This window comes from Empidonax traillii, unplaced genomic scaffold (assembly GCF_003031625.1).
Source record: "Empidonax traillii isolate 1590-97213 ecotype Southwest subspecies unplaced genomic scaffold, ASM303162v1 scaffold106:size2091409, whole genome shotgun sequence".
Taxonomy (NCBI): domain Eukaryota; kingdom Metazoa; phylum Chordata; class Aves; order Passeriformes; family Tyrannidae; genus Empidonax; species Empidonax traillii.
The window spans coordinates 1,150,802-1,167,900 of record NW_020955299.1 but is presented as its reverse complement, the minus strand read 5'-3'; the positions used below and the strand labels follow the sequence as shown (position 1 = coordinate 1,167,900).

At 45.6% G+C, this 17,099-nt stretch overlaps 1 protein-coding gene across 9 annotated transcripts in view; it reads right to left on the bottom strand.

The window, feature by feature from the left end:
• KIF1B (kinesin family member 1B) overlaps window positions 1-17,099 on the bottom strand; it is a 77,104-nt gene that overhangs the window by 24,323 nt on the left and 35,682 nt on the right. For 5 of the 9 annotated variants that reach the window (XM_027882497.1, XM_027882499.1, XM_027882500.1 and 2 more), the window contains 6 exons: window positions 16,735-16,807; window positions 4,657-4,750; window positions 3,757-3,905; window positions 2,995-3,173; window positions 2,034-2,171; window positions 1,085-1,333 (listed from right to left, as the gene is read on the bottom strand). In XM_027882497.1, the coding sequence (XP_027738298.1) occupies window positions 1,085-1,333; window positions 2,034-2,171; window positions 2,995-3,173; window positions 3,757-3,905; window positions 4,657-4,750; window positions 16,735-16,807 (882 nt within the window). Of the gene's footprint in view, window positions 1-1,084; window positions 1,334-2,033; window positions 2,172-2,994; window positions 3,174-3,756; window positions 3,906-4,656; window positions 4,751-11,020; window positions 12,542-16,734; window positions 16,808-17,099 lie in introns of those variants that run through there. The other 4 variants (XM_027882502.1, XM_027882503.1, XM_027882505.1 and 1 more) reach the window with 2 other exon arrangements.

Sequence of the window (17,099 nt, the reverse complement as noted above, 5' to 3'; positions counted from 1 at the left end):
GCCCAAGGAGTCTTTCCTGCTCCCAGGCACAGAGAAGGATAAAGCCAAGCTCTGGTCTCTCCTCCTTTGTTCCTCCCTTCCACTGGCCACAGAGCCTTTTTTTTCGTCCCCCACCTGTGGCAAACAACCCCCTCTCCCTGCTTTAACCAGGACTTTGGCTCACAGGGGAAGCACAAAAGCATCACTGGGGGAGAGGGAAACAGCAGAGAGGGGAGCCAAGGCACTGAATAAAAATATTTCTGTTTCTTGTCATGAGAAACATGTTTTAGCAAGGTTTTTAATGAAGAAACAGTGCAAAGCACACATTTTTTTTAATGCAGCCTGCTGTCCTGAGGGTTTACACCACAGACTGAGGTCTGACAATGCCCTCGTTGGTTTTAGATTGGTGAACTGGGTAATCCATGAGGCCAACTTGTTTCAGAAATTCAAGCACAGTGCCTGGGGAAGGTGCTGATAAACACTCCCAGTCAGTGATGTCAGTGATGACGACCTTTCACTGGGTAATACTGGCTACAGAGTCAAACACAACCTGAGAAGCCAAATCATCTCAGGGAATATCCTTTTCTTCTTTCTCCTCATGCCACCTTTTCTCTTCATAAGCAGAGGATGTTAAATGAGTTTTCAAAGAAAAAAAAAAGGGATTTATTGGATTGGACTTAAAGACTTTCCACCATACACAGATTCTCTTCTACACTACAGAAAAACATTCCCTACTACAATGCTATCCCAGTGATCCTGTGATGGCTGAGCATTCTCTGACTGAGGTTTAAATCCTGCACAGAAGCAAACCCACAGTCACCCTACGGGCAACAGTTCTCTAGAAACAGATTTACTCACACTGTCACATCTAAGGGCCATTTCCTCCATTATTATTGAGGTCTATAGGGGAATTCAAAACTCATGACATGGGAACTTAATGACACGGCATGGGAACTTTTAAAACAGAACGTAACACCCATTCCAATCTACGGATAAGGATATTTTGGCTAGACTGACAGATGCTCTGTGTAGCACAAGGCAAAGCCATTGCAGTCTGCAGCAAGAGCTGGTCCCTTTTGGCCATTCCCACAGGAACCTCACCAACCTTCCCACTAAAATGAACCAGGGGGATCGGTCGTAAAACGGGTCGCGCCCATCATTGAAGAGGTCCGATCCCTCCTCAGTTCCCACGTCGGAGCCAGTGTCATCCACAAAGGCCTCATCATCAAAGTCCTCCATCTCATCCTGCTGCTCATCGGCCAGTTCAGTGATGTCGGAGTCGGCCGTGGAGAAAGTGGGGGAGGGCGTGCGGTCGGCCAGGCGCTCGTTGACGCAGCCGTGGAATATGGGGGAGCTGCAGCCAGCGCGGACACCGCCCCGGCCGAGGGAAAGAAGAACGGTCATTTAACAGCTGTTTGTTGCCATCAGCACAGAGAACCACCTGAACAACAAGCAAAGGCTTCACACCGCCTGCACCGCCGCGGAACGGGAGGGAAGGGATTCGCTGACAGAGAAAAGAACGTCCTTGGACGGAGCGGGAAGCAAATGGAAAAGGAATATCATCAACATGCAGACCTCGAGAGCACGTCCATTTATAAGATCTACAACTCTTATTGCCAACTCAGCATTTCTGTGAATAAAAACATTGTAAAGGTGCAGCCAACATCGGGAAATATCAAAGAATCCCATCAGATACTTCCCTAAGGAATGACCAAACTATTACAACCACATACACGAGTGAGACCCTGGGCCACTTCTCCGGTGTTCTTCACATTCTCACAGCTCTGCTCCAGCACCTTGGGATAGAATTTACCTGGCTACACTCTTTTAAGTAAACCTGGAACTCACTAAGGGTTCACTCCAATCACAATCTGCCAGTTCACACCACAGCTGGCAGCACTCCAAAGAGCATTTCCCACTCTCCGCTGTATTTTAAGTCTCTGAGAAACCCCTGCAGGACGAAACACACGAGTGACCCAGAGGGGCCACGGAGTTTATAACCCCAGCACTGCCAGGAGCCCCCAGTGGAGCAGCAGGGAGGTTGTGCCACGTACCTGCCAACCAGCTTGAACCAGTGGAAGCGGTCGTAGAAGGGGTCGCTGCCCGTCATGGTGCTCTCGGCCTCGTCCTGGCTGCTGGAGGCCATTTCCCCAGCCCTGTCGTACATCTCCCGCATCAGCTCCAGCCTCTGCCTGCACACAGGGAGCAGGAACACACAACTCAGGGCAGGCAGGAGCAGAACGAGCAGGGAACACAAAGTGAGACTTCCCCTGAAACAAACTAAGCGGCCTCACCCTCAGTTTGGGTGCTGCCCCAACCCTCTGACACGTTACGGATTCTGGGAAAAGCCCTCCAAGCACGAGGCAAAGTCACTGCAGAGCTCACACAAATCCTGGGTTTCAATCCAATTTCTAAATATTCTTCGCAGTCCACTCCAGAAATGTGGGCATTTTGATTCAAAAGGGAGTGGATTCCACTCCAGACTTTTATCCATTTATCTCTTTATTTATTTAATTGAAGAGAACAAGTGTTTCACATGGCAAGACCCTTTGCCTGGAAGTTCTTAGCAGGAAGAAGTTCTTCAGTCAGTATTTAGAGAACAGGGAAAAGACAAATGTCATTTACATGTGTTGGAACTAATTCAGATTAGTCAGAATTTGTGTAGCTTCCACAGAAACAGAATTTTCTATATTTGAGCTTTTTATTATAAATTATGCCCTTTACTACCAGGTGTCATAAAGCAGGTGGCAAGGGTATTATTGCAGTGAAAGGACTGTAAAAAAAGAACTGTAAAGAGAGATGAGCTGTCATGAGCCCTATCAGATTTTAAAAACTAAACTCTAACCTCAAATTATAGAAACTAAATGTGAAGGAGAGGTGAGATGCTGGAGAACAAGTGGAAATTCTTCTGTTCAAAGACTCTGGAAAGCTGGTATTTAACACACAGGAAGTTGGCATTTGGGAGGACACAGAGGAAAAATAAGGAAATTCTTTTGTCCCATCATGTTCACATACTTGAGTTTCTCTAAGGACCAGTAGTGAGTTGCTCCATTCTTCAGGTCCTGGACTTCCACGGCCACCACGGTGCGAGGGAAAGGCCGGTGGTCCCGGCTCTTCTCCAGCTCCGTGGGCAGCAGCTCCGGAGGCAGAGGGGAGTACAGGGTGTCTGTGAGCAGCACAAACTGGAACTGCACCTGGATGGAAAACAAACATCCTTTTAGGTCCTGAGAAGTCAGATATTGGCATCACAAAGGCACAGGCACCTCATACGAGGCTGTGATGAGGCCAGTTTGATTTGCAACTCTGTGAGAAGATTCTGGGGGTTTTTATGTTACGTCTTTTTTTGGTCTCAAAATGGCAAAAAAAGTGTTTTTCGGCTGAGGACAAATATCTTGCCTTTGCTAGCAGAGGTCTGAAAACTACAGACCCAGCACATCCTGCAGCACCCACTGCTGGGAAAGGAACGACCAGAGGAAGGTGAAAGCAATTAAAGGAAAATCCAGGGCCCAGGGGAGATGAACATGAACGTGTGCTTATGGCACTGGCAGGAACAGCAGAAGGGAGAAGAGAATGCATCAGCCACACTGGCATGGGATGTTCACTCAGCCACAAGTCTGAACCAGAGACTCACAATTTTCCAAACTCCTTTAAAGCCCAAATTAATAAGCAAGAGATGTAACTTTGAAGAGCACAGGTAATGTGGAGCACGTGAGGCAGGACTGGACCAGCAAAACTGATGAGTCAGAAAATTCAGAAGACTGCTCTGCACGTCCCCACCTTTTTCTTTAACTCCACACTGATTGCATTGGCTTCTTTCAGATACACTGCATTTCCCCAGAGCTGGTCCCTCAGGGAAGTGAACTGGTGGAATTTCCACTTCCTGAAAGCCCACTGGGCGAGTTCGTACTCGTGGCGTGTCCAGGGCACTGGGGAGAGCAGAGAAACAGAGAAACAAACCCCTGTGATTTCACCTCCAAGCCATCTCATGCAGTACCTAATGCTCCTGCTGGCTGTGTCAGCAAGTTCTCAACACCTTTTCTGGAAGAAGAGAAAACAAACCCCTACATCTTCATTATTCAGTGAGGAAAAACTGGATTCAAACTTAGTAGTGGAGATTAATGATCAAGTCAAGGAGATTTGGAACAGAGGAAACAAAATTAATTCTACTCCTACTATTTTGAGTTATTTAACGATTATTAAAGCCAAAATCTGAAACAGTGGGAAGAAAGCAAGTATTATGGGAATAATAAACTATTTACTGTCCAGAAATGGAGTTATACAGACATGTCACAGAATGCTGAGAACTCCTACAAAGGAGTAAAAAAATCCTTTCAAAATCAAAACAAGGAAACAAAGGCAACAGTGTTAAGACATCTGAACTCTGTCAGTGCTAAGAAGAGATTCCTTCAAATTCAAGACCACCAAACCAAAGCTTGAGGTTAAACTAATCCAGTTTACACCTCAGTTGAATTTGGGGGTGTATATCTACTGTTCACGTGGAACTTACCCTATCAACAGGCATTATAAACCTTCATGCTGTGAGGATTCTGCATCAAGAAATTAAAGTGATTTTTTGCAGCTTTCCAGAGCAAGTTTTCTGTCCATTGCAAGAGATGGTAGAGCAAACTGCTCCTTTAGGCTGGCCTTTACCCAAATTACTTTTAGCTTCCAACTCACCTTCTTCTTCCTCCTCCTCCTCCTCTGTGGTTTCAGCAGCCAAGGACCGAGTCTCCACCTGCTTCTGCAGGGCCTGCAGTTTGCTCTCATAGTCCTGTGGGGAGAGAGGAGAGGCCGTGGAGGAGGACACACAAAAGCCAGGAGGGAGCTGAGAGAGACCAACAACACCCCAGAGGGACAGACAGACCCAGAGAAACCCCCCCAGACCCTCCCACTGCTGCTCCCAACACCCACTGCTCCTGTGCCACCCCCCTGGCAGAGAGAGGACACAGAGACAATGCAGTGCAGGCAGAAGTGCTGGTTCCTAAAATTTACAAGCTCGCCGTGTCTGGAAGAAGGAAATGTTTGGGGTTTTTTTTTGTTTGTTTGTTTGTTTGCTAAAAGGGTGATTTTCTTGGGAAGCTGCTTGCTGCTTTCAGGAGAGTAGGAAAGAGGCAGAAACAGAGAAAAGTACAGACATAAATTTGAAAGGGGGGGATTATTCACCTTCATTTTCTCAAACAGAAGGATTAACAGTACCACTGATTCGCCTTTTTATAGGAAAAAAAGTAATTGCAGATTTTAGGGGGTGGGGGAACACATTTTGTTTTCAATTAGATTTTCCCTTGGCATGTAAATACCACTCCCTCACATGTATTTAATGTGACAGGAGATGAAATACCACCACTGCCATGGCAGAGAAGCCTGTGCAGTGGCTTCCCCACAAGGAACACTTCAGCAACACCTTCTGGTACAAGAGCTCTTCCTTCCTGTTCAGCTTTATCAGGGCTTGAAGTAAGTGCTACTAAAATCTGATCAGCCTTTAATTATTTGCTGGTAAAACAAACACAATCAGAGCAGACACAGTCACCACGCTCCTGGTCCCAAAACCCACCTCACTACTGTGTTTTCTTTCTTTAAGATAAACCTTTGGCACACATTAGACAAATTAAACTGCCTTCTCAAGATTTTTATACAAGAGCTGCCACAACAATTCACTCAGAGTGTTAGGGAGTCCTTGAGAATTCTTGAAGCCACTCATCTTGCATTCCAACTTTCTTCCACAGCTCCAAATCCTAGAATTCCTCTCCAACACCCAGTTTGCAGTAATCCATTCTCAGATCTGAGAGCTACAGAAGTTTTACATTTTCCTGCCACTCTGTTTTAGCATCTCACCCAACCAGCTGCATCACCTGTTGGACAGCACGTGCAGCATTTACCACAGCCACTGCAGCAAATCCAACCCAGGTCCAGGCAGAAGGGCCTTTGGACTGGGTTTGGAAAGGAGATACAAACCTCAAGGACATTCCTTCAGCTTTCCAAGTGATGTTTTCTGCAGACAGTTAGGAAATGGTGGCTGTGCCCTTTCTTTCTTTGTCTCTGTTCCCTTCCCCAAGTTGGCTACTCACTCACACTGGAAGTAACCTCAGGCCAGCAGCATAAAAACTGCAAACAAAACAAACACCTTTCCTCTGATATTCTTTCTGACTCACCAAAAAACTATTCTAGACTTCATGAGGAGTTTCAGACTTATCTGCCCTTCTGAAATACCCAGCACAATCCTAAATTCTTTAGCATAAAGGCACTTTCTGTGATCTTTCCCCCCTGTTCCATGCAGAAAATGCTATAAACCTCTGAAACCCAGACAAAACAGGTCAGATGTGGAGTGACATGAACAACCTCCTCTCACGTGCAAGGAGGGGCAAAAGAATTTATTTTCCCAGAGTCTGAAGTTGATAATGTCATTTGGAGCAGCTACACTAGAGAAATGAAAAGCTCTTCAAGTCGTGTTCCAACAGAACCTTTTCAGATTCTTTTGGAGAAACTGAAAAGCTGAAGAGGGGATGGTCAAAAATCAGGAGCATTGCAGTGTGGAAATTCCACCTGAAAAACCCAGGCACCTTAAATTCACTCACAAAAACCTGCTTCTGGTCTTCTCTATTTTCAGACTTGGGAGCCAAGTAAGTGTATCTTCTGTACATTTAAATACCCAGATAATTAAATGCTTAACTAGGCAGACACCATTCATTGACTCCACACTAAAACACTGCTTGAAAAAACTAAGGAAAATAACTGAAGTTTGTTTTCCCATAAGGAAAAAAAAAAAAAGAAATGGGTACCATTTCCCTTAGCAGAACTCCTGGCAGGCGATCCTGGGTAGTATTTAAAAATACTTGGCACTGAGCAGGAGCTGAAGGCTGAATTTTGGGCTGGTTCACCCAGAGCACTGCCAGCACCAACTAAAGGTGCCTCAGCTGCTGGAAAAGGGAAAAGCTGCAGCCAAGAAGCTGTCCTGGGGGTCCCTGCCCAGCCTGCCCTGAACCAAATGCACCTCGTTTTACTCCACACTGGGTGGCTGCAGCAGCTCCAGCAGTCAGCAAAAAGGGAAGGCAAAGGCCATTTCCCCATGGGCATGGAAATATCTAAAGCCAAAACAATCACAGGTTTTGAGAAAACAGGAAAAAAAAAAGAAAAATAAATAAATAAAAAGACCCCAACCAACCAACAAACCAACCAAAAAACCCCCATAGACTCAGACCAGGCAAAGCTTTGTAAGACCAGACTGGACCAGCTGTTAAAGCAGAACACTGAGTACAACAACCAAATTTCTTTGGACCCACACGGTGCCTGCCAAGGTACTGCTGTGTGGGATTCCCTCCCCTGTTTGAGGTGCACAAAACAGTCCATCTCTTTTGCCTGCCATGAGCAAATAAATGGAGAAGAGCCAGCTCCCAGTTTCCTCCCAGAATTTCAATAAACAGCACGCAGGATGGTGCAATGGGACAGCACTGAAGAGGAGTAAGGCTTGTAGCCCCCTTGTGCTATAAAAAGCTCTTTTTTTTTCTTTTATATTTACTTTAAATAAGCTGTGAGAGGAGACACAGATCCGCTGGGGCTGAAAAACCAGGATGGGTGAGCTTAAAAGAATCAGCCTGAGGAACAATTAAAGAAACCTTTTTAACTCTGCTAAAACAATCCCAACCCCAAGACAAAAAAAACAAAAAGCAGGACAAGCCTGCAGTCAAGTTTGATTTCCATTTCACTGAGACAAGTCTGACACTTACAAGAGTATTTCATAGTTTATTGAAAGAGCACTTGTTACAATACAAACCAGTTCTGCTTTTCTCAAGGCAGATGCTTGCTCTTAAGACAATCCAAAACTCGTGTTTTTTTTTTTTTTTCCTAAACAATAGACAGATCTGAAAATCCCATTTAATTCAAAGGCAGCTCACTGCTTTCTTTACAGTACAAATGGTTACACAGCATGGATTTCTCATGTGGCAGCTCCTGGAGTGATTCGATGGGAAGTAGCCGAGGAAAATGTCAACATATAAAGAACAAATCTCAACATATAAAGGACAATCAGTGAGGGAGTGAATGAACTGATGGAAACAGCATCCCCTAATTTGGCAGATCCCTAAATTCAGATGGCTTGAGAAAGGATGTTGGGAGTCAATGGGCATTTTACCCACCCCATAAACCCCCAGGTCCTCAGTGAGTCCCAAAGGATGGTTCCAGAGCCATCAGCAAGGCACAGGTGGATCCAGGCCAGCTGTCAGAGCACTTGGCAGGGCAGCTGGGCTTGGGAAAGCAGCACTTGCACCCTGGATGCCACATTCCCATCAACCTGAGAGCCTTTCCACACGGACTGGCAGGGAAGCAGCTGTCTCACCGTTCATTAACTCCATTTACACAGGATTTGGAGTGAGAGTTGTGTGTATTTCTGAGTAGTGCAAGGAGATCCACAGTTCTCACACTGCTTCCCTTATCAGATGAGGCACTGCACTGTTAATTCATATTAGATTCCTCCTAAAAACCAGGAAAAAAGCTGCTTCCTCGGAGCAGAGTGGGCTCCATTCTGACACCCACTGTCCTTGTGCTGTTTTGTCAATTCATACAACAGGATAAGCAGGGTTGTTCCCCCAGTGCTGCTCTGAAACAGCGGGGTGAGACAGACTGATGGCAACCTCCTGCCCCCCAGCACCACCCAGGCACTCACAGGGAGCCCCCTCTCAGATTTTTCAGCTGAAATAAGTTGGCACAAACATTTTAGTGTCTAGCATTAGGGTACCAAGCAGCAGGAGTTTTTAATCTCATGTCAGTACACGCAGTTCCACGGGTTTCAGAATCACTCCACGCTCGATCCCGTGGTGATTCCATCCAGGCAGCCCCAACAGAACAGGACAGGGATGAAGAGGATTTGCTCTGGGCCTGTCCTGGCCAGCCTGACCCTGCTTGGTCAGGTATTCCTACACAGGTGACAGGGTTTTATGAGGATATAAAAGAACTCCTGAGCCCTGCCATGCACAGAACCCAAGTGCAGTGCACTGCTAGAGCAGGATTCTAAAATAAAGGCAACAGCAGAATTATCATTTGCAGCCCAAAACACTCATTTTGCAGTTGTGACTCAAGCCCAGAGGAAGCATTGCTCATCTTCACAAGCCTTCATTCCTTGAACAATCAAGACATTTTTGGCCACGATGCTTTATTTCCCTCCTTCCAGCAGGCCAAAGCATGAGACAAATGCAAGTTAGAAAGCCAGGTTTGGACACAAAAAATAAACCTGCTGTAAAAAAAAAAACAAAACCAAAAACAACCTCCCAAATTTGGGAGCAGTTTGTTCTTTTAAGAGCTGGAGGGTTGACTTTGTATCTCCTACATCAGGGGCCAGTACCCCCTCAGTAAAACATGTGCAGGGAATTAAGAGCTGACACTTGATTAATCGATATGTAAATGGTGCAGAAGGAACAACCAGCACCTACAACATGCACAGCTGAGGCAGGGAAAAGTGGGATAGGGCAAAAAAAAAAAAAATAAAGGATGGAAAATAAGCTTAAGGCACTTGCCACTCACCTACAGCTATGCTGAACCACACACAGGTAACAATTACCAGTAGGGCTTGTATCTCATAAAAAAATAAGCAACCTCAAGTAAATTCAGGATACTTGTGCAAAACAGCACAAATACACTGCCAAGTGGACCTACCTTACCAAAAGTAAGTGGCCAGTTGTGGTTTCTAAATCTTATTCAAGTTAAATTTAATAGCTAAACGAGTCCCCAAAGATTTAGATTGGCTTATGGTTATAAGGCCACAGATTTTCAAAAGTAAGTGCAATTTTGGGTTGCACTTCAAGAAGCTCAGATAAAACACCGGTGTAATTAAGATTGGGACTCTCCAATTGACACAAAACCCCAAAGCTATTCCTAAATCAACAGTTTTTCAGTAACTTGCATTTTGAGTGTGGGGAGAAGGAAAATTAATCTTGTTTTCTCCTCAAAGCAACCTTCTCCTTTATTAAACAAGTCTTGAATTCGGGTTTAATCCAAGACCAGAGGCACTAACATGAGGTATCACATGAAGATGAAACAGTTCAATTCTCCCCCCTTACAGGAGAATTCAGCCAATACAAAGTAGTGATCTATAAATCTTCATAAGAATAACTATTTCAAAAACATCTCCCAGACTCAGGCCCGAGAAAGCCGAAAACATAAAAGAATTAGCTTTTTTTGAGTGCACCAGAGTGTTGAAAAATCCTAGTTCCTTTCCACAATCTCAGTATAATAATTAAAAACTATTATATTTAGAGATACAACGGGAATTAGAAAAAGCTTATTTCCAAAGCATTGCTTCAGCAATATATATATATTCTGACATAAACTTCCATCCAGGCAGGTTTAACTGTCACAGCAATTTCATACCAATAATTATGAACTTAAGCAGAAGAAGAGACATCTACTCAGGGAGTAGGACCTGTTGTGACCCCACAGCTCTTCATAATTTCTCTGTAAAAAAGCCACATATCTTGTCAGCCGACAACTTTTGGTTTATAGATTATTATTACTATTAAAAATTGGAGTTAAGAGTGGAAAATGTTGTTCTGAAGAGCCAGATCAACTTAAAAAAAAGATGCTCAGTTTCCTTATTGCCCAGAAAAAGGTCACAAGAAACATTCAATGCTAGAAACTAAATTCCTCTTTTGATTGTCTACATGAAACACGGGAGGAAGGAAGCACTTTGTAAGTTCCAGACAATATTTTCAGCATTAGAAAAATACTTCAAGACACACACACACACACACACACAAAAAAAAATTGGTAAATGAGCTAGCAGGGAAGTTCTCCCCTCCGCATCCCTCCCTCCGAGTCTTCTAGTCTACGATCAAAAAAATGTTCTTACAATTTGTTTTTTTCTGAATAATTCTTCCAATCAATTGCTGTTAAAATCATAAGGCAAGTCATGTGCAGGGGCTGCAGGGGCTGCAGGGGCTGCAGGAGCCACAGGGCTGGTCCCTGGCACTCTCCCGAGTCCCTCGAGCTCCCCCCGGCCCAGCACACCCAGCGGGGCCAATCGTGGCTGCTCCCTGGCCCCCAGCCAGGATTGTCCCCACCACCTGCGGGCCCAGCCTGCTCTGCCCCCCCCCCATCATACGGTGGTCTCTCTGCCCGCTTTGAGGTTGGGAGCCGAGAACTGGCGCCGCATGCGGGGGGGCGTCACGAACTGGTTGCAGTGGTTGTGGCGCTCGGGCGCTTTCGGGGGGGCCCCGTCGGCGCCGCCCTGGCCGTAGGGCTGGCGGTGCTGGTGCAGGTGGCGTTTCTGCTGGCAAGTCTGCGGGTCCGGGCTCTGCTGCCCGCCGGGGCAGTGCAGCGACTCCGACGAGCCCGAGGTCTGGCGCCTCAGGCTTTTTTGGGAGCCGTTGTTGAGGGAGTTGCTCCTCCAGCGCAGCTGAGGCGACGGCTGCTGCTGGCCGGGCTGGGGCTGTGTGCTCAGCTGCTGCCTGTTGATCTGGATGTTATCCTGGCTCCTCTGGGGGCCGTAGAGATTCCACAGCTGCTGCGGGTCTTTAGGAGCGGCTTTGCTTTCCTTCTCTTTGCCTTCGTCTTTGCCCTTATCGTCTTCCTTCGGGATCCTGACCTCGATAACTTCGTCCTCGGTGATGATGATGTGGGTGCCCGGGCTCCAGGAGTTCCTATGTTTGGGATTGCTCTTGAAAGGGAAGCGGGGTTTGCGGTTCTCGGGCGGGATAAATCGGTGGGGCATGTTTTGCCGGCGCAGCTGTTTGGCTATTTCCTGCTGCTGCAGGTTCTTGAACCGAATCTGCTCCTGCCTCATCCAACGTAAGCGCCCGCGTCTGAAAGCTGGGTCACCTGCCATCAGCTGAGAAACGCGTTCCTCCTTGGCAAGTTCATCGTTCTCGCTCCTCTTGAGGTCATCCACCGGCTTCTTGTCCACGTCCCCCGCGCCGGCGGAGTTTGGAGACTTGGCGTTAGCTACGGCGGACTGAGCTTTCTCTGGAGACCCTATCAGGGGCAGAACCTTCTCCATTTTCAGCATCTTATTTCGGAGAACTTTGATCTCTTCGTCCTTCATGTTGTTCTGCTTCTTCACTTCTTGCAAAATGTCTTCCAATTTGTCTATGTGCACCTTCAGGTCGTCCACGTCGGTTATTCCTTTGCCGTTGGCCATCACGTCCTCGATCTTCTCGTCTCCGACCCCCACCGTGTCCCAGACGTCCCGAGCCACGGCTCGCCACGACTCGCGCTCGTTGGGATCTTTTTTGCCGTACATGGCACAAAGCTCCTTCATTTTAACAATGGCCAGGGCCTCAATCTCCTGCCTAGTGTGCCTGAAGTCATTGAGCGCTACCTCATAGCAAATCTCCTTCACAGCCTGAATCTTTAGGTCTGAGATGGTGACCCATTTGGAGTCTTTGCTAAGGCGTCGCCGCTGGGGTATCTGGTACATTTTAATGGGTTCTCGTTTCTTCCCACTGCTGGGGAGGCCACACTTTTTTACAATGGTTTGGAGCTTGCTGGGGGGCAGCTTCTCTCTCAGGGAAGTGATCAGTCTCCAACTCTCCTCACACGATCTCTTGTCCGAATCATCCCCACTATCAGAGTCTGCATCCTTTGGAAAAACAAAAATCAAGAAGTGGCCCCAAAATAACCAAAATTAAAATTGTAAGAAAATGGAAAAGCTAAACAAGAAGTAGCAGGCAAAGAAAACTAAATCAAAAATCAAAATAGAACAAGTGATAAGGAAGTCCCTGAAGACTGAGTGTTAGGGCATTAAAATGTCTCTTCAGGAGTCACGGACTGGCAAAATTGGAGCCCTTCACTAAATTAACATTATATTTAAAAGCCTTGTCATCTCAAAACAGCAGATAATCTGAACTCTTCCCTCCCATTCCCTTCCAAAAATCTTTAAACAGACCAACTAAAACCAGGTTCCTGATTTAAAAAAAAAATAATAATAATAATAAAAAAAAAAAATTAAAAACCAAGTGTAAAAACTGCACTTCCCACATGCTACAAAGACATGCAAATCCCCGGCACACACGTTTGCCTCGGTGACTGCTGGGGCTTCTCTCAGCAAGTCCTCCCCAGGTAGGTGAACACAAGAGCCATCAGAGAAGGTGTCACGAGCAGCAGTGTCAGAGTAAGTCGGGTTAACACTGGTTAGTAACGTTGCACGTGGTTGCAGGGGTGCTCGAGTTTAGAATCCACTTCACTACAACAGCAGCCAGAGAAGTGTTAGACCACAAGGGGAAATAAAACAGAAGCAGCCGAGAGGTTCAATGTTAAAAGGACTGTAAGTGCCACTATGACAGGTGAAGACAGTGGTTCATACTCCAAGACTTGCTACAAGCTAAAAGGATATCCAGAATCAAGAGTTTTCAGAGGAGGGTTGTGGGTTGGTTTCTGGTTTGTTTTGGGTTTTTTTTCCCGTTTGGCACCTTGTTGCTTAGTTTAAAGAAAAAACCATTATCAGTCTTGTCTGTCCGAAGGATGAATCTCAGCAGAATGCAGAGTAAGGACTTTATTTTTATTTTTTTTTTAATAGATTGTTTTAATACGAATTCTCTATTTGATATATCCTTGACTTGTCTTCTTCTCACACCCTAGAGCCTGGAGCTTCCACACACTTGCTAAGCATTACACGAGTTTTGCTTCTTCATTACAGGTTTTCCACCTTTTGCTAAATGATTTTTACTGAGCAGTGCTTCGTGTTTCCAGATTCTAGGAATGTCTGTCCGGGTAAACTGCCACCACAAGTTAAGGATATCCATTACTCCTTACTGCAACCAGGAATTAAAGGCCAGACCACTTTTCTTTAAAGGATGAGTGAGTTAAGACATCTCATTAACAAGCCAAAAAGTCTCCTATGGATTATTGTGATCCAAAGATCTTCAATCCAACACGGCCGTCGGTGTCTAACATCTCTCTAACATCCCTGTTTGCCACAGGGAGAGTTCTAATACATGAGAAAGCAGGAACAGTAACAGCCAGTGACTCTAAAACAAAAGGAACCCCAGGGTTTGTGCATTTTAGACTTGGGGTGGATGACCACGAAGAGTGGGGAATACACTGTAATTGCTTTTGGGGGTGAAGGAAATACTGTTCTGCCCTACGGTCAAAATTCACGTTATTTGAGCTTCTTGTGACTTTTTTTGTATTTTTTTTTTTTAGAATTAGTACTAGGCAGTCAACTTCTGATTGAGGTCAAAATAAAAGCAAACCACTGGTTTAGAAACAGAATATAAAACTCTTTGTGTGTTTACAGCTGACAAAATTTGTGGCCCGAGGAAAGAGCCTCCACCAAACTGCAGATTGCAGGGGAAACCAAAGGTGCCCTGGAGGAAGACACTGTGCAGTCTGACCACTCAGGGATGTGACCAGAAAGGCAAAACACGAACTACTTCAACATTAACTCACGAGTTCCACAGGATTCTGACAGGTTACAAAACTACCACAGAACTACTGATGGGTACAAAGCATGTCTTGGTACCAAAAGCTGATGAAGAGCCACTGTGTCATTGCCCTGAGTGCACTCACAGGCCACCCAGACCAATCAGCACAGCCATAAACCCACACTCCAGTATCAGTGGTCACTGCAGAGCCATCATGGCCCAGAAAACCAGGAAGACCATTTTACTAAACACATTCTCACATTCAATTTGTAAAATGCAGGACGACTGTTTCTCTTCCCTAGTCACACTAGCAAGGCAAAGATATATTTTAGCTGTGAATTTTGGGGGACAGGAGTTATGGTTTATCTTTTTTTTGTACAGTACATCTACCAAACGAACACCCAAATTGGTTGGAATCTCAGCACAAAACCAAAACCATCTGGTAACCAGGATTAGCCAGCTTCTTATATCCCACATTCTACTCCAATTTAGACCAGGAAGAGTCTTTGCATTTCAATATCAGTCTTGCCCAGCAGTAAATTAGAGAACCTGATATTGCAGCTGGATAGGGCAGCATTGCAAATACCTCTGAGGTACAGGAGCTGAAATGCATTCCCAGATTTCCCCCTCATAATTCACCTGGTGCTGTAGGGGTGCACTAATCCTGCCCATCCCAGGCCCTGCACAGTGACCCAGAAATGACAGACTGGGTCAGCAAGCGTTGCTGCCACCTGAAACGTTCTTACCGAGCACTGTGATGAGCAGGATCACTGCTCAGCGACCAAGGATCTCATCTGATATCATCCCTCCCAACTAGGAAAGGTGTCCTGCAGGAACTGCTGCTGCTGGACAGTATTGCCCCTCTGCCCACTGACTGAAACCAGCCAGGACAAAAGGAGCTGGAAGAAACAGCACCTTTCTCACAGTGTTATCCAACCTGCTCCCCGAAGAGCCTTCCCTTAATCTGAAGTACCTGGGGAAACAAATTCCCTCCACGGCACTTTACAAACAGCAGCTTCCCAGACAGCCAACTCCACATCTTTAATTCATGCCACAGCTTTGCTGGTGCCTGTCAGCTAAAATGGAAGGCAGGGAATTCCATTCCTTGTGTCTCGTTTGACACGTTGCCAGAAGCTGCTCCATCCTCAAACTGGTTTTTTATTTCCACACTGCACTGATTTTTGCTGCTACCCACATTTTAGCTATAAAATTCCAGAGATGAAACATTACATTAGTCACAGCTTAACTTCCTTTCTGAATTACGGGGTTGCTTTGGTTCAAAGTCTGCAGCCACTCCCCTCCACCCAAGGAATTATTCCTTTGTGATGAAATAATTAGAGATGCAGAAGTCTTTAAGTGTGTAATATAAATTAAAAATTAAAAAAAAAAATAAAATTATGGAGCTTCTTCCCCTGGAAGCCACAGCACTTTGCTCCAATCTGGTTTTGTGAGAAGGGGAAGAGTTTTACAGCTCAAAGCCCAGCATGCATTAAACCCACAGTTTTCAGTGGTCTCAATCTCCTACTATAAACAAATGAGTTTGAAATTTTTAGCAGAATTCAGGCACTGAACTACCTCTGTGTTCAGCCTGAAGACAAGCAGCTAAAGCAGGATCTGCACTCAGGTTTCTTAAGGAAATCGAGATTTCATTGCTGGGCTTGGCCTTAATTTTCAAATTCACAGGGTGCTTGAAGACTGCAGCAATTTCTATTTGTGATGCACTTCAAGGATATTTGTTGTGAGGAGACTGAAGCCTTCCTGTCTCAGACTTCATTTATCAGACTTCCTATCTAAGAACTGTGTGGAATGGTGGAATTCCCAGCGTTCTGAAGGAGTTAACATTCCCTTTGCACACTGTTCCCTGGCCATAACCCCACCGGTACCACTAAGACCCTCACAAGGAACTCCATGCAGGGGAGGGAGAAGGGTTAAAACATGCACAATGCAGCAACATTTCCAGACATCAGTCAAAAACTACCCCTGGTGTATCAATGTTCTAGGAATCTCTTTGGCAGCACAAAATTAGTATGTTCTGGTGGTCTGAGACAAAAATAAAGGCAAACATCCCAAAGAGGAGCTGTTCATAGACTACTGAAAAGAACTTCAAAAAAAAAAAAACCACAGGAGCACAAAAATGCCCTTCCTTCAGGTGAACTTGCAAGAAGGAAACCCAAACTATCCCAACAAGAATGGGCTAAAGCCTCTTCATTGTCAATCACAATCTCTGAATGAACAAGAAGGAGCTCACTCACACTGCTGAAAATTCACTGGAGACACAAAAGAATTTGAAAGCAAAAGGGAGAACTGCATTGTGCAGACAACCCAAGCAGGATTCCTAAACTTCCAGATAAGCAAGGACAGGAATTACTGTTTGCCAAAGGTGTAGTTAATCAGAAGTGAGGACACATACCAGTCTTTGCTGCTCCAGCAAGAGATCAGCTTCCTCCTTCTCCTTCTTATATAAAATCTCCATTTCTTGTAATCTGAAGAGGAACAAAAGAACACAAGGAGTCAGAGGTGATTATTTTCTCGATGGGGTTACTCTACACCCACCCCAGCCCCCGAATTTCAGTTCCAAGAGGAAAAATCCCTGCCCTTCCAAGGAGCTGTTCTCTGACTATTCAGGCCCTACAGTGGTGGAACTCCCTGAGAGCTTCAGCCCTTCACCAAAAGGTCTGGAGGGTTTGTGGTAGGTGCTCACCCATGACTGTTAAAGGAGTTAGGGCACTGAAACCCCACAGGAAAATAAGGAGGGAGCTTTCTGAGCTTCCACAG